General features: G+C 30.7%; 2 protein-coding genes across 3 annotated transcripts; both read left to right on the top strand.

Annotated features, from left to right (window-relative positions):
• Positions 1 to 577: 577 nt before the first annotated feature.
• On the top strand, positions 578 to 12,207 carry G93 (PH/RCC1/FYVE zinc finger domain-containing protein G93). 2 transcript variants are annotated; one of them, XM_006601964.4, is made up of 10 exons: positions 578 to 745; positions 4,500 to 4,636; positions 5,590 to 5,676; positions 6,159 to 6,248; positions 6,371 to 6,457; positions 6,554 to 6,748; positions 7,596 to 9,677; positions 10,279 to 10,425; positions 11,192 to 11,532; positions 11,852 to 12,207. In XM_006601964.4, the coding sequence occupies exons 2-10, from the start codon at positions 4,580 to 4,582 to the stop codon at positions 11,976 to 11,978; spliced, it is 3,213 nt and encodes a 1,070-aa protein (XP_006602027.1). In that variant the 5' UTR covers positions 578 to 745; positions 4,500 to 4,579; the 3' UTR covers positions 11,979 to 12,207. The 2 variants fall into 2 exon arrangements, with proteins under 2 accessions (XP_006602027.1, XP_006602026.1); XM_006601963.4 differs by having other exon boundaries at positions 4,408 to 4,636.
• A 4,986-nt stretch (positions 12,208 to 17,193) lies between these two features.
• LOC100818019 (NAC domain-containing protein 86) lies at positions 17,194 to 21,963 on the top strand. Its single transcript, XM_003552840.4, has 7 exons — positions 17,194 to 17,382; positions 17,520 to 17,813; positions 18,548 to 18,825; positions 19,244 to 19,615; positions 20,182 to 20,652; positions 21,098 to 21,179; positions 21,285 to 21,963. The coding sequence occupies exons 2-7, from the start codon at positions 17,651 to 17,653 to the stop codon at positions 21,953 to 21,955; spliced, it is 2,037 nt and encodes a 678-aa protein (XP_003552888.2). The 5' UTR covers positions 17,194 to 17,382; positions 17,520 to 17,650; the 3' UTR covers positions 21,956 to 21,963.
• The last annotated feature ends 1,595 nt before the right edge of the window (positions 21,964 to 23,558 follow it).

Below are 23,558 nucleotides of genomic sequence, written 5' to 3'. Positions count from 1 at the left end.
TCAACAATTTTTTTTATATCTAAATCACATATATTTATTATGCAAGACAATCATGTTTGAGGATATTATTAGCGACAAATCTATTTATTTTTTTCAAATATTTAACTCTAACTCAGAGACTACTAAATAAAGTGGAACAATTTTACATAAGTGCTTAACAAATAACTTTGACTAAAATACCAAAATACATTCGGTAATAAAAAACAACACACAAAAGTAATTAATGTAGAAAGAAATAATGCTTTGATAACTTATTATTTCAGAACATCACAGCGAGTGCAAATCATCACGAAGCCAAACATGCAACATGCTATTTAATTTTGAACCTCTCAAATAATATTCAGATTTGAGTATTATAAATGAAAATAAAATAAGATAAAATTGGAAAGAGAGTGGGTAAATATGTCCTATCTTACACGTGGGTAAAATAAAGAGTTAGATATATTAACATAAAAAATGATGGAGTGATGAGTAATTAACCAATAGCAAGAAAAGTGAAATATTTATTTGTAGTGAAAGAGAAATAGTCTTGAGCAATTTGTCTATATCCTGAAAGGAGTCCACTATATATTTGGACATGAACAATGATAAAGAGTCTGAGTGAAAACCAACAAACAGAAAGTTAAGGCATCAAAGAAAAAAGGGAAGACTCAGAGAGACAGAGTGTCCTCGTTCACATTGTCTACCAAGGAAGCCACTTACCATCCCTTCATCATTCGCCATTGGAAACAAACCCAAATTCTCGGTACCTTCTCTCTTTCTCTCCCTCAAAATTTTGATTCTTGTTTGCTATATCTGAATTTTCTTCCTCTGATTCTGCCTCCAACTCTCACTCACCACACACATTTCCCATTATTAATTAATTGAAAATCACATCTAAAACGTGAAACTAACAAACAAACTAGCTATGATACATTTTGATCTGAAAATTTTCATAAAACGTGGATGAGTGATTAGTTTGAATGATTCGATACGGCAGCGTTTTTCACTTGCACACACTCTTCCTTTCCTTTCTTCTATTTCGTCCTTTTTTCTCTCTCTCTCGACACTGGCTGTGGTGTGAGACACTCTCTCCTCTCTCAAGCCAGTTTGTCAGAAACAAAATTCGTAGAGAGGGCATTATAGTAATTTCACTCCCTCGGGTCACATCACAGCAACAACTGCTCTTCCTTCATCTCCGCCGGCGGCGGTGCGTTTCACGGCCGTCGCTGTCGTCTTCTACGGCGGAAGTAGGTAAACCTAAGACCTCTCGAATGAACGAATTACAGAGAGCATCGTAATTACACGGTTTCGCTCTCTCCGCGGCCGCTCCTCCGTCCGCAGCTGCTCCCAGCGGCGGGCCCGGGTATAGTAATTAAGAAGATGTAGCGTCATAGAAAATTACAATTTAATATCAAATTACTCTTTTAATTATAATTAATTGATCTTTCAAAACTTAACGGCTCGTGTAAATCAATGTTCACTTGAACATGTTTTTAGTATATGTAAATTAGTATTTTTTTAATAAACTTATTTTTTTAATTTTAGTTTTCATAAATTTTTGCCATTTTAATTTTAATTTTTTAAGATATTTTATTTATTTTTAGTTCTATAAATTTGTGTTTTTTTTTATTTTCATTCCTTTAAACATAAATTTATGAGATTATAAATAAAAAAATGAAAATATTTAAAAACTAAAATTAAAATAAATACAAATTTACAAAAGAACAAAAATGAATAAAAAATTTATTAAAATCAAAATTAAAAAAATTATTTACAAAAATTAAAATTAAAAAAAATAAATTTATAGAGATAAAGATAACATGATTAAGTCATCTATATATATATATATATATATATATATATAACGACGACACCGGATAATTTGCATTTTTATTTATTTTTTAATTTTAAAAAATTATATATTTTATTCTATTATTTTTTTTCTCTACCATTCCTTTTTTACTTAAAAAATATCTTACTAAAATCAAAATTGAAAAAATGTCATTTATAGAAATTAAAATTAGAAAAATAAACTTATAGAAATTATAAATAAAAAATACTTATTTACAAAAACCAATAATATATTTAAATCATCTATATATATAATATGAGGACACCGGACAATTTGCATTTTTATTTATTTTTTAATGTATTTTTTTATGTTAAAAAAATTAAAATTATCTTTTTCTCTAGCATTCTTTTTTTACTAAAAAAAAAAAGTGCATTACACCTGTTTACATGCGAGTTATTTGTTATTGTTTTTATTTTTATTTTTCCTGAAGTTACAAGGGCGAACTGGGTCAGCCCCGCCTTTGCTTTTTTTGGTTTGTACGGATCCTGCTTTTTGCATAAGGTCCTTTTCGTTTGAAAATGGCCTAGTTTGTGCAACAAATTTTTGGTTTCTTAACTAGAAAAACAATAAAGAAAATAATATGAAAAATTCGAAGCATTATATGGATTTATCTTTTGATTCTAATTTTGTTTTGTTTATACATTCTAAATTTCTGTATATATTTAATTTACGTGTGATGAAAGTTACACAATAAAAACATGAAAGACTTGTAAAAAAAAGTTTAATTAATCTGCAGGTTCCTGATTATTTTTTCTTCTAATTTTCCTTGAACTTGTTTTATGTTTTGATTAATTTTTATCCAATTAGAAAATAATAATCCAAACATATAATTAAAAGTTATTAAATAATTTATACACCTACAAGTTAATACAATGGAACCAATTGCCAGCCTGACATAAACATACACTAAACTAATGCACTTACTTGCACATTGTCGTCTAGCGTTATTAAAATAGGAGTATCCTATAGTTAGCACTATGTCGAGATATATGACATATAATACATCGAATTTATAGAAATAAATGCATTAAAATAAACCTTATAACTGAAAAGAAGTGAATTCTTTATCAATTCCAAGAACACTAAAACTAAAGTCAAGTAATTTCGTCGTCTTCTATGAAAAAGAGGGTTGAAAACGACCATGCGCGAACATGTAGGTTAACCATATATTATAACAACATAGGAAAATAGGCATATATTTTATTTTGAACTATACACAATTCATTAATTCATTGCTTAGGAACGAAATATTCTCTTCTCATAGCCGCCTACAATCTATGAAGATATCCATTTCCTTCGTTACGTAGTGTTATATCTGTATACAGGTCATAATATGCACATGCACTTCCAAATATATTAAAAGTGTGGCTAGAGTCTTGGGGGGATACATGCATGGAGAATAGGAGAAGGGTAGGTTGGTGTGCACGCACAAGCATATCTTTTCCTTTACTTGGTTACGGAGATGAATGTGTTGCTTGTTAAATATTTTATTATTTTATATGTAACAATTAAAAATTATATTATTCTTTGTCACTCGAGACAAGCTTACAATTGAATATATTTGCTAAAAGGAAGTGTGAGAGATTAACGCTTACTAATTAATTTTACATCGTGAATAGTTTGTTTAGATAGTCAGCTTCCAGTTTTAAATTAATAGTTAAGTTTTCAATTAGTTTTGTAGGACATAAATTACTATATATCTGGATTTCATTATTCAATTTTGGAGGGAATGCACCATTAAATAAAAAAAAGGATCAATTTGATTTACACCGTGAATAGATAATTCTTGTCATCTTGCGCGAGTGTCGGAATTCAATTACTCAATTACATGTGTTTGTATAATTGTGTTTCTTTTTTCATTTAGTTGATGCAGCAAATTTTTGAGTGGTAACCTAAAACATTGAATTTGTGTATTGACGACAAGTGGTAGTTGTATTTTTTTTAATATTGCGCAATTAGTTAGCATGATTTACATCAATTAGCTCGAATTGTCCAAATACAAACCTTAACTTAACATATGCAGTGATTATTATTATTAAATAAATGAGAAACTAATATATTGAAATATGGTTTAATACTAAAGGTAAGAACATCTTAATAATTTTTTAATTTTTATAAGAAATGTTAATTAGTATTTTAAAATTATAATTTTTATTAAAAATATTATTAATGAATCCTACTATTACTTTTTTTTTTGAAAGGGAATCCTCCTATTGTTTTTAATACATTTGTAACACAATCTTCACTAATGCATTACTAGTAATTTTTAAGATTTTATTTTATATGCATGAATATACCAAACCTAAAATCTCGGACTTAGTTAATCTTAAAATCTTTTGACCGCACCAACACGTTGAATTTATTCTTTTTATCTTTCTTTTTTTTTTCTATGAAGGGAATGATTAGTCATTAAAAGGAAATTGTGTAATACTATCAAAATATAAGTGGTTGTTTAACGTTTTTGTCCAAATAATAATTAGTTACCAATGAGTAGAGTACATTACGGCATTGACTGATCATAATAATACTTTTGTCTGAGTTGTTTCTTATGTTATGTTCTTCTGTTCATTCAGACACTTCAGAGAGAAAAAGAAAGAGAAAGAGAGAGAGAGCATCTTCTTCTGCATTCTTACCTCTCATCAATCATTTTGCTGTTAATGATAAGGTTCCACTTATTGTGAAAACCAAGGAAGGACTCTTTTCTGTGTCCCTTGTCTGCCATTTTCTCTTCCATGAAATTACAACATGACAATGGAAGAAGAGTCCTTGGCAGCAGTCCCATTTGACAGAGCTATTGAACAGGTCATGTTTTTTTATTTCTTTTTTCTATTTCCAGTTTTTATGTCAATTCTTCACCTCCTTCTTTTGTCACTATTTCAAAGTCATGATCTCTCTAGTGTTGTTCACATGTTCTCACTTTTTTCTCTTATTTCCAGTCTTTCAAATTGTTGTGGTTTTGAAATGATTCCTAGGTTTCATTGCTAATAAAACATGCATATTCTCCTTTTTAATAGTGATTTTTTAGTTGTTTGACCTTATGGTTGAAAGTGTAGTTTCCTTAAAAATGTGAATAAATTGTTATGTTTTTCCCCCTTCTAAATTCTAGTTTTAGTTCAAAATTTAGAACCACTCCCCCTTTCTTTGTGAATAATTCATTTGTTTATGACAATGCCACGAGTCGAATTTCTAATATATAAATCTTAGTTATACTTCAACTTTTTATTTTTTCAACACACATCACCTAGTACACATTCATCTACTATTGTTGATTTTTAATTGTTTCATTCTCGTTGGTAAAAATTCAGTGTTGAATTGGTTGTCCCTTCAAACTATTTGTTCTAAAAAACATACAAGACGAGGGATTAGTGGTCACAACTTGCCAATTTTATTATTACATGATTACATTCTTGTGATTTTATGTTGAAGACTATTTAGGCTGGAATTCATCATCTTTCGTTTTAGAGTAATATTTTTAGACCATAAGAATCTTTGAACACAAATTAATGTGTTTATGATCTTAATTGTTGTTTCTCTCTACTTGTTTTCTTTTGAGTATGCACACATACCTATAATGGTGATATGCACACACTGATGTGGGTGTTATGGTGTTTGTCTTGAAATAGCTAATGTAATTGATGTTTTGATTTAGTTTCTATATTTGTCCAATCTTTTTCTACGGTTTGTTTACCTTATCTTCTAGACAACCAGTTTTCCTTTTTTCCAACACTGAAAATTTGGTTTGTCTTTTTGTTCAGGCAATTGTATCTATCAAGAAGGGTGCATATTTACTTAAGTGTCGTCGTAGAGGAAAGCCGAAGCTCTGTCCTTTCAGACTTTCTCAGGTAGGCCATAAGCGAGACGACAAATTATTTTAGGTGGTTCTTATGACCATTTCTTGAGTATGAAACTTGCTTATGGACCACGTTTCTTAGTACATTTTGTCCTCCAAATTTCTTATGAGTATTGAATTTAGAAGCACCATACCCGTGGATGTTTCAAACTATTATTTTTTTTTCTTTCTCAAAAATACTGGCTTTAAATTTCAAATATTATTTTATATCTATATTATTCTAAAAAAAAGAAGCAAGTTAGTCTTCGATGGAGTACTAATGTTTTTTGTTTTCTTGATGAACTTTTCTATAGGAAAATTAAATTTGACTTCTGTTGAATACCAATTAAGAAAAATTAGATCAGTTGTTTTTTTGTTGCATGAAGTTGAAATGATAAACATCACTGGGTTTTGAAATTTCATTAATTGGCCTTATTTTCTTCATTGCATTATGATCAAGTTACCAAAATATATCTTCCTCTCCTCCGATTCTAGGATGAGAGAAATTTGATTTGGTACTCAGGACAGCAGGAAAAGCACTTGCGATTGAGTGTAGTTACCAAAATCGTTCAAGGGCAGGAACATGTACGTAACAAACTTTCATGTGTTCACACTTGATGCATTGTCCAAGTGAATTTGACAGTTTGAAAGAGAAATGGAAATAGCAAAAATCATGTATGGTCTAATAAATAGCTCACCATTTACAGATAAGGTCCCAGAAGCAAAATGAGTCCGAAAAGGAGTGTCATTCATTTTCACTAATCTATGCTAATGGTGAACGTTCTCTTGATCTGGTAATATTGTGAATTGTGATTAACACATTACATATAACTGCATTTGTTTTCCCATATTTATAGCTTGACTAGACATTTATTTCTTTTGAACTATAGATATGCAAGGACAAAGCCCAAGCTGCTTCTTGGTTTGTTGGATTGAAAGCTGTGATTTCTAGGTGTCAGCATCCTAGAGCTTTTAGTAGTTTAAGAAGTTGCAAAGGGGTGCAGAGTTGTGCTAGTAGTCCAGCTGGAATCTTAAGAAGAAAGAAAAATCTTGGCCTTCTGGACGATACCTCTCAGTTTACTCAGGTTTCATACATCTTCTTTGTTAGGTTTTCTGTATATAATTAATGAGATATCTTTTGTAGTTATCTCACGTGTAGAATAATCTAGCATGAGGGGTTTATCAGAAAGTAAAATCTAATTTTCAATTTTTCATAATAAAACTATATGTCATTTTCTTTTGTAGTTATTTTCATGTGCTATGAATTATAAGGTTTTAAGTTTATTAAAGCAATGAAAATGTTTCTTTCACCTCTGCTTTAAAATTATATTTAGTTAGCTTATGTTATTGCCCAATCTTTACTGTTCTGAAGGTTGGGAAGGATAAAATATAAGATATCTCATTTCTGAATATTTAGGTTCAAAAAAGACGTGCTGTATTTTATCGAAGAAAATTTTGGCATTAATTAGAATTGATTAGCATAATTTTCATTAGGTTCTATGTCCATGTACATCAAGAAAAAGAGAAGCAACAATGAAGGGGATGCATGCCACTATAGATGTGTTCAAATTTCTAAAAACATACATTCTCATTTGTACGATTGGCATAATCGACATTGTCTCCTTCATTCTTGTCTAGGTTCTTCATTTTAGACCAATTTGATCATTCGTTCGATGATAGAGAAAACATCATCATCACTAATCTTCAAATGATTTTAATTTTCTAATTTTTGGCATAAACGACTTTAGACTATAAAAAAGCTTATTACTTAAGCTAAGCACGGAATGATGAAGGTTCAATAATTATATCATACTACAAGCAATTTGCATGTGTTTATTTCTCTTTGCCTTGTTAATGTGAATAACTTAGATATCACTTTCTCTCCAAAAAAAATAAAAAATTAAAACTTACTTTGTTGTTATTATTTTGAAGGTACATAGCGTATGTGCAAGTCCCACTTTGTCACTTTCTGAAAGGTGCTTTTCTGATGGCTTGTCATGTACCTCTGATAACTTTTATTCATCGTCATCTTTCCTTTCCAACACTCATGGCGTAACAGATAATTCAGTGCCAAGTTCTCCATACATTGATCCTGATAATCATAGCAACATTGAGTCAACCCGCATTGATAAGGAGCACAAGAAGAATTTGTCCTATAGGTATCTGATGCATTCCACTTCCCCACATGTAGGAAAAAATAATGTGTTGAAAGATGTAATGATATGGGGTGGAGGGATTGGATGTCTTGTAGGGATTGTGAATGAAAGGTTTGTTCAGCCTAGAATTTATTCTTTAGTGCCAAAGTTACTAGAATCCACTGCAATGTTAGATGTTCATAACATAGCTTTAGGAGGAAAACATGCTGCCTTAGCTACAAAACAAGGGGAAGTGTTTTGCTGGGGTCACGGTAAGTGGGGAAGACTGGGGCAAAAAATTGATATGGACATTAGCTCCCCCAAAATAGTTGATTCTCTTAATGGTCTTCATGTAAAAAATGTTGCTTGTGGTGAGTATCATACCTGTGCTTTGACAGATTCTGGCGAAGTATATACTTGGGGGAATGATGTTTGTTGTGCAGATTTATTGATTGAAGGGAGAACTAGAAGTCAGTGGATACCACAAAAACTTGGTGGATCCTTAGATGGTATTAGTATCTCAAGTGTTGCCTGTGGGGAATGGCATACTGCAATTGTCTCTAGTTGTGGGAGGTTATTTACTTATGGAGATGGTACATTTGGGGTTCTTGGCCATGGCGATCTTCGGAGCTATTCAAGTCCAAAAGAAGTTGAATCTCTTAGTGGTCTACGGGTGAGGTCTGCTGCTTGTGGATCATGGCATACGGCTGCTATTGTTGAAGTCATGTTTGACCGTTTCAGGTACAATAGTGCTAGTGGTAAGTTGTTTACATGGGGTGATGGAGATGAAGGGAGGCTTGGTCATGTTGATAATGGAAGCAAGCTTGTACCAACACGTGTTACACAACTTGTTGACTATGATTTTGTTCAAGTGTCATGTGGAAGAATGTTGACTGTAGCACTCACTAACATGGGCAAGGTTTTTGCAATGGGAAGTGCCAAATATGGACAACTAGGAAATCCACATGCCAGGGATAAAGCAGTCATGGTTGAAGGACAACTCAAACAAGAGTTTGTTAAGGTGATATCAACCGGTTCATACCATGTTGCTGTTTTGACTTCTGGGGGGAGTGTCTACACATGGGGCAGAGGTGAAAATGGCCAACTGGGGCTAGGTGATACTGAAGACAGATACACACCTTGTTTTGTTGAGGCTCTAAGAGACAGACAGGTAAATACTATCACTTGTGGTCCAAGCTTCACAGCTGCAATCAGTTTACACAAACCTATTTCTATTAGTGACCAGTCAACTTGTACTGGTTGTAGGTTGCCATTTGGGTTCACAAGGAAGAAGCACAACTGCTATAGCTGTGGTCTTTTGTTCTGTCGTGCTTGTAGTAGTAAAAAGATTACAAATGCTCCTCTAGCCCCTAGTAAGAGCAAGGCTTTTCGAGTTTGTGATCAGTGTTTCGATAAACGGCAAGGGGGTACACATCCTGTAATGGCATCAAAGTCCAGAAATCACAACTCTCAGCAATTGTTGAAGCATCAACACAAAATTGCTGATGTGACTGAAGATAGGGGAGAGACAACTGTGACACAAGGTCCTTTGTTATCACTTGGTCAATCATGCTACAGGAAAAGCATGCCAAGTGGACGTAAGGATTGGAAAAGCAATCAAGAAAGTCAGCAGGATGTAGAAGATAGTTCTCCTATGCTAGGTGGAATGCCACAGTGGGGGCAAGTTCCTTGCCCTGCCATATTTAAAATAAATTCTACAGAAAATCCAGTTGCTCATGTTTCTTCATCCAAAAATAAATTAGCCACAGTTTCTCCCTTTAATGTGGAATCTACAACATATAACTTCTCCAATGTAGAGACAGATGCAACAAAGTCTGACAAGGTGCTCCTTGAAGAAGTTCATAGGCTGAGAGCCGAGGTATTGACTCCACATAATAGCAACTTTAAATTGCTTTAGTTTAATCATGTTTTTGTTGCAATGTTGTCCTTGCATGCGCCAAAACTGTAATATTATATTATGTTCCCTGATAAGTTTTTTTTTCTTTTATTGAATTTTTTTGTAATTCACCATAAAATCATTGTCCTTATTTAGATCACAATTATCTTTTTTTTGTTGTTGCCAATTTATCAGTCTATTTGTATATATACATAATTCAACAAAAAGTTTGCCTTTTGCTTCACCTCCAACCTATTGAATCATGTTTTTAATGCCTTTCTGGCACACTCTACATGTTTATTTTTCTTCCAATCCTTATGTTGTTGAAGAATATTCTTAAAAGGAACTACTACACTTTGAATTTCTTCCATTTTAAGCATTTGTATTAATTTTTTTAATTTCCTTTGGTATAACTGTTGTCACATTTTAGCTTTTAGGGTGCAACATTCCTCTCATTCCGAGTTCCCTATATCCTTAAATTGTAAATTAAACTTTTTCCACTCATTTGCGAGTTGCATTCACTTTTGTAATGTATTGATTGTACGTTCACTTTCTTATGCTACTATTTCATATTATTGGATAGGCTAAGAGACTTGAAGAGCAGTGTGAGCTCAAAAACCATAAAATACAAGAGTGTCAACAAAAAATTGAGGAGAGTTGGTTTGTAGCAAGAGAGGAAGCTGCTAAGTGCAAGGCAGCAAAAGAGGTCATAAAAGCTTTAGCACTAAGGGTAAGTTCTTTATTATCATCATTATAATTATTTGAATTAAGTTTAAGTTGGAATGCTAGAATTTTAAACCTTATTCAATTGAATTTGTACGTTATGCTTACGGGAGCGAGATGCCATAAATAAAAGACAATTGAAGTTATTATATTACTATATCAATCAACTGTATCATATACGAGATTCAAGCTTTAGAACTTGGTCTTGGTGAAACAGGGTTTCATAGTAGAAACGACTTTCATGAAACGTGCGTATGTGATAATGAAATCATTATTAGAACTTCTAGCACAATTTGGTTAAAAGGTCTCTAAAAAATTTCTCTATGAATTGCCTATTTTGTAGGTCAAATTGTCCTTATTTAAGTTAAAGGAAAAATGTGATTTTAATCCTTATATTTTTTATTAAACGTATTAAAATCAATGTATTTTCATATTGATAAATTTAATTCTCAAATTTTTAAAAAAATGTGAATCTAATCACTCCTGTCTTTAAAAAACATGATAAATTCTTAGAGGAGAAAAACTGAATTCATATTATTTTTAAAGTTTGAAAATCAAATTCATCAATATAAAAATATAGGAATATTGGTCACATTTGACCATATTAATAATGCTACTACCATTGCCCTATCGTTGACGCTATATAACATAATGGCACTAAAGTTAGGATATGAAATTCGTGCATGATATGAAATGGTATGTAATCTTTATAATTTGACTTTGCGTTCCTTGTACACAATAATTGGTGATCATTGTATCTATCACCATTGCAGCTTCATACAATATCAGGAAAAGATAACGTTGGACAAGAAGGAAAAGCTGGGCCGAATGAATTTGTGCCCAATGTGGCACCCATACATACAGAAATGAAGAGTCCACGTGATGTTAATGTGGATAGTCTATCCAATTCCCCTATAGTATTCTCTGACACATTAAAATCCAAATTTGGGAGAAGTTTGTTCCCCAAAATTGATAATTCTAATAGAGCAGAATCTCAACAGGACAATATTGATGGCTTGAAGGCTGAATGGGTAGAACAATATGAGCCCGGTGTTTACATCACATTTACAACTTTGCAATGTGGGAAAAAAGGCCTTAAGCGAGTGAGATTTAGGTAATGTCTATTCTTATCTAGTCCTTACCCACAACAAATTAACTAAGTAATGATATGTTTTTGCACATACTTTCTTTTAAACACTTGATAACATCTCATAAAATTTGTTTAGATACAAGGTTAGAAGTAGAGTTTCTCTATTGAAAAAAGCTCTATATTTTCAATAAAGAAACTTTCAAAAACACTTCTGACTTAGATCTAAACAGACCAATGACCCCACTATCGGGAGTAGCTTTAAGATTGTTTAGGTGTTTTGTTATGGTTACTCCTTTTTATCATAATGTCTTGTTTGAATGACCATAGCATGTGTGATTTGCAGTCGAAAGCGATTCTCAGAAAAGGAAGCTGAAAAATGGTGGGAAGAGAATCAAGGCACGGTGTATCACAAGTATGGGATTGAAGGATATATAAATAATAACACTAGCCAAAGTCAGGTGAAAGGCTAATTTTTTTTCATGCCATTCATCTTTAGCAGTTTTCACCTATAGTTCTTAGTGGGAAGGAGAGGACATGATGTTGGCTAGCTTTAGGCCTGAAAGGAAAGATCAAGTGTACAGTCACAAATAATAGCGTGTCTTTTTTTCTTCATGAGTATCTCGGGGGCGTTCATTCCGGTGTACAGTCACAAATAACAATGGGTCTCTTAATTATATTTTTTTCTATTTTATTTTAGCATTATAAAGTTGTCCAAGTTCCACTTCTAATACTGTATTTCAATTTTCCAAATATGGAATGGGCAAAAAAGTTATCCTACAAATAGCACAAAACTATGCATAAAAACAAGTTACAGAAATGTACTTCAACTCCACCATCATTGAAAAACAATAATTGATGGGATCTCGGTAAAAGTATACTGCTTAGTTACAATTTAATAATTAAAATGAGATAAGTCTAAGCATTGTTCTTAGAAATCGAAGAGTGACTCACACTTCAAAATAAATAAAAAAAATAGGAACCACAAAAAAGGTTTGAATTTTAAATTTTAGAAAAAATAGTAATTAATGTTTTAAAGAAAAACAAATATTTATTTTTAGATTTTCTTTTAAGAAATGAAAAACAAGAGTGCAAAGAAAACGAGTTTAGTTCTAATGAGAAAAACATTAGAGATTAAGTTTCATTCAATTTCATAAAGAATTTCTAATAAGGTATTAATTGTCTAATGGAATTGTTAATTTATTTAAATCCAATTTTTTAGGCAATTAAACCTTTATCCTAATTAAAAAAATATAATTCTTTAGGAGAAATTAAAATTGAATAAGCATATCTAAATTGAATTACTATTGTTGTCGAAGAGATAGCAAACTTACCAAGTGTATCTTGAATAGAAATGCAATCTTTGAGTAGATTTTTTTTTATTTGTTGGAAAGATTTAAATTCAAGTATAAGATAGTATACAACAATTTATGTACGCTACTGAATCAACTGAGTAGAAGTTAAAATACCAGCAATAAGTGCAAATGTAAATGCATGAGTTAAAAAGAAAAAACTTAAATTGAAAATGTGAAAACAAATAATAAAAAAAGAAGTAATTTCGAAAATGTTAATTACTTGAAACTTGAATAAATGCATAATTCTTAAGACACACGTCTTTAAATGTGAAGGAACAATGTAATGTAAATGGGTAGAAAATGTAAATAATTTGATTTTTTATAATAAAAAAAGGTAAGAATGTAACTTTGAAAATACTAAATGGAATTCTAAAATGCAAAGAAAATATATTACAACTAAAAGCTAAATAACATCAAACGTAAAACAGTTAAAATGAAATTCGAAAAGAAAAATGAAGAAGTAGAAGTACAAGAAATTAATAAAATGCTGGAAATGTAAAAACCGAAAGACAAGTCAGAGATAAAGAAGGAAGAATAAAAATGTAAATATTTGTATTTAAACTTGGTTGAAAAGTAGTAGTTATTTTCAATGTATAAGTGTGTAGGTGCTATAGGGTATTTTGTTGGGGGTGTTTAACAATAAAAAATGACATGAAAAAGTGTTTTATTTATCATATTTTTTTTTTATCTTTACCAATCACTATCACAAACACATGTTTAAGATTGACTATATAAGATCTTAACATATTCTTGATCCAACTAACTTTTATAATGATTCATAATCTGTCACTTGACTTGGTCTTCACCTCTTTGACACTTAATCATTTTCTTCTTTTACCTTGCTTATCTGGCTTCAACTTCAAATTCAAATTGACATTTTCTTAAAGTTCATGTAACTTGAACATATAACTAAAGATCATTTTAATTCTAAGTAAATTATAGCCTGGTGAGAAATTGAAATTTTGAAAATTAAAAAAAATGTTTCCAACTTTTTTTTTTAAGTTGACACAAAAAAATCCCTAAACTGAATTTCATATATATATATATATATATATATATATATATATATATATATATATATATATATATATATTAAAAAAAAGATCAACAGTAGGGTTATTAAAAAATGTTCCAAAAGCGAGTTCTTCATAAGGGTCGAGCAACATTTGGGTTATCTGTCCAAGTTTGGAGTGCGATCTTAAATGTAGCCTCCAAGTGTTTAATTGGGCTTCGATCTCTGGTTAGGGCCACAAGAGAGGCTTTTTGTACATATCGTGAAGAGATTCCTTAATAAGAATTTGTTCATGGTGAATAGGACAAATCTAAAGAATAAAGGGAGGGTGTGAATGTGACTTGGTAGCAAAGAAGCTACTTCTATTTCTATGCATGTTTCAGCTAGCCTAATTAGCATAAATCTTCATCACCCCTTTTTCCCAAATCAGAAAATTGGATAGTGTTATATTTGAAACTCATAAAGGAGAAAAGCACCAAAAGATGGATTGATGAAAGGGAAAGCATGAGATAGACATTTGTTAGGGAACTTTGGCAATTAGCATGAGATAACTTACAAGTGATCCCACCATGCCACGTGGATGCTTTTTTTGCTTCACGTGGCAAAGGCTGGTCCCACATGGGTCCCGCTTTTGAATAACCTGTTGGCTATCATCATCCATCCCTTCATCCTAACATCGATAATATTTAACTTAATATCTCATGCATGTCACTTCTTTATGGTTTGTTTAATTTTTTTTAAATATTTATTTTAATAAAATATGTATTTTCTAGTTTATTTTTATTTTTATTTAAATTTAAAAAACAAATTCTATCTCGGTCTATTAAAAAGTTTTTTTTGAAAGACATTTATTTTAAAATTGATTATTATAATTTCAAATAAACTGTCCCTATATCTTGGGTATCTCGTTTAATTAAATGTCTAATTAATTTTTTTTATTATATTTAACAATTAATTAGTTACTTCTCACTACTTCAATCATGACTATTAAGTGATTGAATTAATTATAAGATTAACTAAATGGGAGGTCTATGCATAATTAATTTAGATAAAAACTCCGGTATATACGACAGGATTCATCCAAAACAGGGTTGATGTTTTTACTTAAAAGTATTAATTAATGAGGTCATAATATAATTATTAGTAATTATTAGTAACTAATGAATTATTTTGTTTTAGGGGGCGGGGTTGTTCACACCTGAGTTACTCATTTTCTTTTCTTTCTTTTTCTTAAAGAAAAATAATATTATTTTAATAAAAAAATATTTTTAAGGGATACTTTTTTATTTACCAAAATGTTAGTTTTTTTAATGGAAAGAATAGAAAAGACAAATAATTTGATTCTGTTCACGAGAAAAAACAACACCCAGATTGCCGGTATGTATCATAAAAGCTAATATTTGTGGCCTGGTCTTTTCTAGAGGTGTACATGAATTAGCTTTTGCTTTGATTTTGAAAAGAAAATCAAAATAATTAGTTTTTTAATGGAAAAGACAAATAATTAATAATTTGATTCTGCAGTTCAAGGGAGGAAACACCCAGATCGCCAGTATATATGTATCATAAAAGCTAATATTTGCAGCCTTGTCTCTTCTAGAGGTGTCGTGAATTAGTTTTTGCTTTGATTTTGAAAAATGAAAATCAATCAAAATAATTAGTTTTTTAATGGAAAGAACAGACAAAGATAAATAACTTGATTCTGTTAAAAAAGAGACAACACCCAGCTGATCGCAAAAGCTATTATTTGTGGCCCGGTCTCTTCTAGAGGTGTACCGTGTACATGAATTGAATTAGTTTGCTTTGATTTTGAAAAATATATAAATCAATCAATCAAAATTAATTGGTTTGATTTAATTTTGAGTTTTTTTAATAAATTTGAATCAAAATTTAGTTTGTTTTGAATTAAACAGTTTATTAGTTTATATATACTTTCAAATATTTATTAAAAATGTAAGAAATCATAAGTTTTGATAAAACAATATATAAATTTATCATGAAAAAAACTATAAAACCCCTTAAATTCAAAATACCAATTAAAGTATATTTACGATAAAAGAATTAGTTCAGTTGGGATTAGTTTGGTTTCAAAAATTGAATTTAATTTAAAAATTTGTTAACGTAAACTCACTTATTTTTTAGGAGTTAACAATTTACACCCAAATATAATTTAAGAATAAATGTAGTTCTAGTTTGCTAACACATTCTTTTTTTTAAAAAGTGATTGTAGTTTAGTAAACCTCATAAGAATTTGTTAATATGTATCTATTCTTTATAAAGGAATACGAGGTTAATAAGTTATATCAAAATATATTTTTAAGATTAGTTATAGTTATAATTTACTAATGTATTCTTTCTAAAAACAAATAGACTTGCATTATCAAGTCCATTTAATTTATATGATTTGAGTTTAAGGTTTAGTAGGATTTTGGAGTTATTTTTATTTAATTTACAAGTAAAGAATAATATTCTTTTTATGTTTTTCTCACATGTAAAATTCCTTGTTCAAATGTAATTAGACTAACAATTAGTTGATAGTGTTAACTGTTAAGTGTGAAAAATGTTTTCAAATATTGAAGAATCGAAGGGAGCTATAATGTGGTATTAATCATTTTTTGCAAATATTCAGAACTCATTAACTCAGCATGTTTTGCAAGATTTAATATACTAGTCAAAATACTCCTATCTTTTTTATCCCCAAATATTCAGAACTCAACATGTTTTTGCATATGGTAGAAGATCATTGAATTTTTGCATATTATAATTAGCCCAAACACACACGTTGTAAACATTTGATATGGAAATTAACCCTAATCAACATATTCATGTAGTCAGTCATAACATCATCATTATTCTCTGACTCAACGAATTGAGACTCGAATTCCAAACCTTAAAATCAAAGTTTTCATTCTTCAAGCATTATATATATTTATAACATAAAATCTAAGTAAAAGAAAAGTTGAAGAGAAGGGGAAAGAAAAGGAAGGGCACTTATGAAGTTCAAAAGAATGAATATGGAAACAAAAGGAAAGTGTGAAAGGGTCGTTAGTTCAGTTGGGAATAGCCGCCAAAGTTCGTTGGGTACAGTTTCCTCACGTGAATGTACAGATTCTTAATTCAAGGAATAAAGGTTTGAATTACATCCATTCATATGTATTGTCATGTCAGAATCTAAGAAAGAACAAGCAGGAAGCATAGGATCATTGGAGAACACAAGGGACGTTTATAATAATGTTAAGAGAAATGTAATAATCCTTAATTCAAGCTTCAAGCCAAAGATAAGAGGAATCATCCATTTGATCAAAAAACAAACGAAAAGTACTTCAAAGAGAAAAAAGAAAGAGAGAGACAGCTCCCAATTTTGCTTTTTCGTTTTTCCAATCTTCTCTCTCCTTCTCTTTTTGTCCCCTTTATCAAAACCCCAAGCAACCCCAACATTCCACTCTCTCTCCCTCCCAAAACTTTCTCTCATCTTCTTCCTCTCTCTTTGGATCTTCTTCCTCCCCAATTAAGGTCTCATATATCCATCTTCCTTATAACTATATATGTTTTTCTATATACATGCACTAAATAAAGAAATTTATGTTTGTTTGGGTTTGCTAGCTAATAAGGTTTTTTGTTTTTGTTTTTGTTTTTGTTTTATATGGCAGGGTTTTGATTTGTAGAATTGGTGATCTGGGCTTGAAATTGAGGCCTTGTGCCCCAGTTTTTATTACGGTCACGAGGCAACTATATATATATAGCTCCATAGTTTATTTCAGCTTGATTAAGATTTATATATATGAATATGGCTCCTGTTTCATTGCCTCCTGGGTTTAGGTTCCACCCCACCGACGAGGAACTCGTTTCTTATTACCTCAAAAGAAAGATAAATGGTCGTAAGATTGAGTTAGAGATCATCCATGAAGTTGATCTTTATAAGTGTGAACCATGGGACTTGCCAGGTAATTAATTAATCAACACTTAACACTTCCACACACACATGACACAATAATTTTTCATCATGTCATGCATGGATATTAATTACATATCTAATTGGATTGATTGCTCATTCTTCAATCGAACAAAAAAGATGTATAGAAATTTTAAGATTAGTTTGTTGAATTGAATTTTTGAATATACTAATTAACTTTAGCATACCCATGTTTAAAACACCTATAATTTGTTTTTTATTGACGAATCATTATTGGTTAATGGCTATGCAAAAGAATCTTAAAAAAGTGGGGGGCACGCTTCTTTAGACAGTATACTAGTACTATTTGGTTGCGGTCTTCACCCAATCATGCATGAATTCGAAACACATACGTGCTTTATTGGTCAAGTATATTTTTCTGCTTCCGCATAAAATATCTAGGGATATGATGTTTACGTACGTTGTACGGGGATATAGACCCTTCAAATATAGGGTTGGTACTACTTTCTATAATCCTATACTGTTGTGAACGTCAAGACATAGTAATGAGGGAATAGTGGGATTCCCAAGCCAAAAACAGTCAACAAAAGAAAAAAGAGAATTACAATGTATATATATCTAGAGTTGCTAATTTTCATTACTTTTTATAAACTCATTTAGTACTTTTTTTCATGGTAACCAATGCAAGTTTGAAATTAATGAACATGTATTAATGTTAATGTTAATGTTATTGTTACTTACATTACATATATTATATATATATAGGGAAGTCATTGTTACCGGGTAAAGATTTGGAGTGGTATTTCTTCAGCCCTAGAGATAGGAAGTACCCAAATGGATCAAGGACCAATCGTGCAACCAAATCTGGGTATTGGAAGGCCACAGGGAAGGACCGTAAGGTGAACTCTGAGAGCCGTGCAATAGGGATGAAGAAAACCCTAGTTTACTATAGAGGTAGGGCACCACATGGATGTCGCACAGGTTGGGTTATGCATGAGTATCGTCTTGATGAGACTCAGTGCGAAACTAATTCAGGCTTGCAGGTAGGTTCATCTTCTTTCTCGTTTCCTTTCTCTTCCATTATTCCTTTTCTTACACTCGGATATATTACATGCATGTATATTTCTTTAATTACAGAACATATGACTAAATAGTACAATTTTATCAAAAGTAATAGCTTGGATTTATTTTTTTTTCTTTTGTAAATTTGTCTATATATACAATTATCTTCCGATTTGTCAACTTTATGGTAAATTAGTTCTTTTAAACTGAAGTTAACCAGATTTGAGAGACAATTATTGTCACGAAGTTGATAGATTTTGAAACTGAATTGTATAAACACTAATTTTTACGAAATAATTCTACACAAATTGTCATTTCAGAAGTCGAGATTAATTATTTAATTTTTAAATTCTAGAGGTTAAGTTTTAATTGTTTTTATTTTGACATGTGTGATTTCAGGATGCATATGCTCTTTGCCGTGTGTGCAAGAAGACTGCAGTGATTCCCCCAAAGGTTGGAGATCAGCACTATGTTAATGTTCCTAGCCATGTAAATCAGATTACAAGTGATCAATCATCAAGCATTGACATTGAGATATACTCAGAAGGAAGAGGTGAAGTTTTAGAGAGCTCAAATTATTTGATGCCGTGGGATACATGCCCATCCCCAAACATAAATATTGGGTCTGCTCTCAATATCAATATCAATGGTGGGACAAGGGATAATAACATTGGGACATGGTCACACTTCTTAGCAGAAGACTTACCCAATCTTCCAACATCTGCTTCTTCATTTCCCAATTATGGATCTATGAGTTACCCTCCATCAAAGGTACCTACTACATACCTATAATTGTAGACATAATTAAATAAAATCTTAGGGCATATTACACTTTATATATCGTTCCCTTATTGTTTCACTCTTTTCCAACTAATTATATTCCATTATAATTTATTTTCGTTTGTATCACTAAGCTCCCCTACAATTTGGATTAAAAAATGAAAAATACTATAACCACAGTCAGAATTATGGTTAATAATTTTAAAAAAATCATAATTAAATTAAGAAAAAAAATTTAATATCTTGTTTACTTTAATTCAAAATTGAAAGCGGTTGGATAAGTTACAAGAGGATCATTAAACTTAATTTACCTTGTCCATTTACAAGCACAACCTTATGAATAAAAAATTATATTTTTCCTTTAATTATGCATAAATAATATATGTACCGACATTGTAAAAAAAATTTATACCTTGTTATCAAATCATAAATTACAGTAACATAAAAGTCATATTAAGAATATTTTCTAATTCAATTGATGGTGTTTTACATTTAGAATGCATGTCTATTAAATTCGTTAATTATGCGGCCTTGTGTGCACATGGTTTGATTTGCAGGTGGATATAGCACTAGAGTGTGCAAGGATGCAACATAGGTTTACCATGCCTCCTTTGGAGGTGCAGGACTTCCCTCAAGTTGGCATTTCCGAGCTGAAGATGGCACAAGCCTCGGGTTCCAATATGTGTGGAGGAAGCAGAAATAATGAAACAGATATCTTGCAGGAAATTCTTTCAGTTGCTCATGCTTCCCATGAGTTAATAAATCAGTCCAACTACTCATCACATTCACAGGCATTGGGTGCCAATGAAAATAACTATGCTGCACCTCATGAAAGTGATTTTACTTTTATGGTTGGCAACAATTACAATCGTGTGAATGATATGAACACCATGGGATTTGTTGACAAAGCATGGGAAGACCCTAACGCAAGATCAATAGAGATCGGGGATCTTGATGATGGATTCAAGACAGAGAGGATGGTGGAGAACTTAAGATGGGTTGGAATGTCCAGCAAAAATATGGAAAAGGTATGTTGTGTAATTAATGTTAATTTTTAGTTAGTTAGAAGCATGCATAATTCTGGCATATTTATGATCGTATATATCAATCTTAGACATTAATTCATTATTGGCTTAAGGTATGCACACAAATTAAAAATGGGTTTTAAATTAATATACTATTAGGCAAAATTGCATATAAATATCATTTAAATTTGGAACACTGATGTGGCTGGCATGGACTAGACCCCAAAAGATACAATAGTTGACTAGTTGCTAATATTTAAATTAAATGCTGGAGTTTATATGATTATTTGCATAAGAAATATACTTCTTATAATAATATCTTTCTCCATAATATCAATAATATATTATCATTTATTTTTCAATTCTCTTTTTATCTCTTCATTCTACATATGTTTGTATAAAAGAATGTTTGCTGTACATCAATTTCTCTTTGCCTTATTTGACACAGGGCTTTATGGAGGAGCAAAAGATTGTGCCGATTGAGCATATCTCAAACTTCCAAACTAACAGGGAAGAAAACGAGGTGCAAGGTATTTACTATACATAATTGCTTTCTCTAATGACATAGTTATGAACAAAATTATCAATATATAGTATTGAGTAACAAAATTAACATTATCGTCCTTTATTTGCAGTAGGATCTCAGCAACACAATAACAACAAAGAACTCAATGACACTGACATTGACGATTTCTCAATGGGGTTCATCAATGGTGACGACCACAATGAGAACTTCATAGATGAGGGTAACATTAATTATTCAAATTCTACAAACTTTGAGGTTGTTGAGGAAACAAAAGTCAGTCATGGAATGTTTGTCTCCACTCGCCAAGTAGCTGACACATTCTTTCATCAAATAGCTCCTTCACAAACCGTGAAAGTTCAACTCAATCCATTAATGGCTGAAGATCAATCTATAGAGAATGCAGTAATGGTTAACCAAGGGCCCCCTTTCTTTAGAAAGTTCAAGGCCTATGTGATGGGGAAGCTGACAAAGTCATCAAACACAATAGCAAGTGCCCTTGTGTTCCTCTTTGCACTTTTGTTGATGCATTGTGTGTTTTTGAAGGAACAAGTGGAAGATTTGAAATCGGACCCCAAATGCTTTGATGGTGCTAACTCCATGAAGAAAATTATGAGACAACCAGCTGAGAACATCATATGGAATGAACAAGAAAATTTTTGGTCTGTTGGTATTAAATGCGGGAAAGGATTTAGTGTGGTCTTGAAGAAGATAGGCATTTTCCTCACCATATCATTGGCTCTTTGTACCATGTGGGCTAACCATGTTATAGTTGACTCTTAGACATCATATACCCTAATTTTATTTTGTTTTTAGTTTCTAACTTAATTAGAAGGATCACATTAAATTCTCATGCTTCTCCCAGGGGATTGATGTATCCACATACTTGTATTTTACTTGGTTACACATGTTACTTGATTAAGAATTAATTGTATTCAATTGGGATTAATAGAATTGTTCACTTTCATTTTTTATTTAATCCATGAATTATCAATCAAATATTAAAAGGAATCAAGGAGAAATGATACTTACCTAATTCCTTGAAGTTTCATTCAATGTCACATACACGTCCCCTAGTTTTTAAGTAAACACTCGCCTATTTTTTTTAAAAAAAAGGTAAACACTCACCTCCCTTATTTATTCTTTTCAAAGTTTAATATAATGATGGGGGTGAGGGGGAGTGAATTGGAGACTATTTTTTCTTCTGAATAACTCTTTAATCGAAAAACTATTTTCAGAAAACTTCTTTGATATATCCAAAATCAGAATATCACTTGAATTGATTTGGTTGGTATGTGATGCTCTATGATTTACCTAGCTATATACTTAATTCCTAGGTTCAATTTTACTCAAGATAAATTGAAGTATGAAATCAAATGAACTAAAAAATATAAAGAACCAATACAAGAAAGTAAAAAGATGAAGGAGAAAAAAAAATTGTACAATAATTTTTATATTTATTTAATTATAACTTTTGATCTACATCCAATTTATCCAAACAACCTAAGTTTGGATTTACATTAATCAACACAATATTACAAACAAACTCACAAGCAATATGGAGACCATATATGTCACTATTAATTCTTAAAACCTACAACAATATCCTTATACAATGTAGAAACCTACAACATAACACAAATCTTGAGAAACCTTCTCAAGAACAAATCTCATATACAAAGAATAGAAAAAAATTCACTTGAGAGCGAAAGATATAAAAATTTCTCTAGACAGACAAATATCATAATATAAATTGTTTATCATAAATCTAAATATAATCTATATTTTATAATATTTATTTGTTACAAATTTTAATTGTAATATAATTTATGTATTCAAAATATTTATTTATTATAAATTTTGGTTATATAAAATAAACATTTTAACATGTGTATCTCATAAACTAAAATATTAGAACAAATATATTTATTTATTATAAATTTTAATTATATAAAAGAAACATTTGTTTTATATAATATAAAGACTAAATTACTTATTAGTATTATTATGATGAATATAATCTACCAGCAATAGTATTATTGATATTTTTTTTACATTAACAACAATAAAGTTTAATTTTTTCTTGACAAAAACTTGCTTATTTCATTTTGTTCCAAATAAGAGCATCAAGACAAGATGGTACAAAATAAAAAACATTGCTAGCATATAAAAACAATAAAGTTTTAATCCAAAATCTCATAAAAATTAATTAATCTCTTCATCACTAAACTAACCCTAGTTTTTCACAAAAAAAAAACTGACCCTAGTGAGTTGCAGTATTATTTGAAAGAACGGTAATTTTTAAAAACTACTTTTCCAAATACCTTATTATCACTCATTATTATTTCTCTTTTCTTTTATCGCATCAAACTAGCTCTCATTGTAT

The sequence above is a fragment of the Glycine max genome, chromosome 18, assembly GCF_000004515.6.
Source record: "Glycine max cultivar Williams 82 chromosome 18, Glycine_max_v4.0, whole genome shotgun sequence".
NCBI lineage: Eukaryota > Viridiplantae > Streptophyta > Magnoliopsida > Fabales > Fabaceae > Glycine > Glycine max.
The sequence above is the reverse complement of the archived record's forward strand: the minus strand, read 5'-3'. Positions and strand labels throughout refer to the sequence as shown.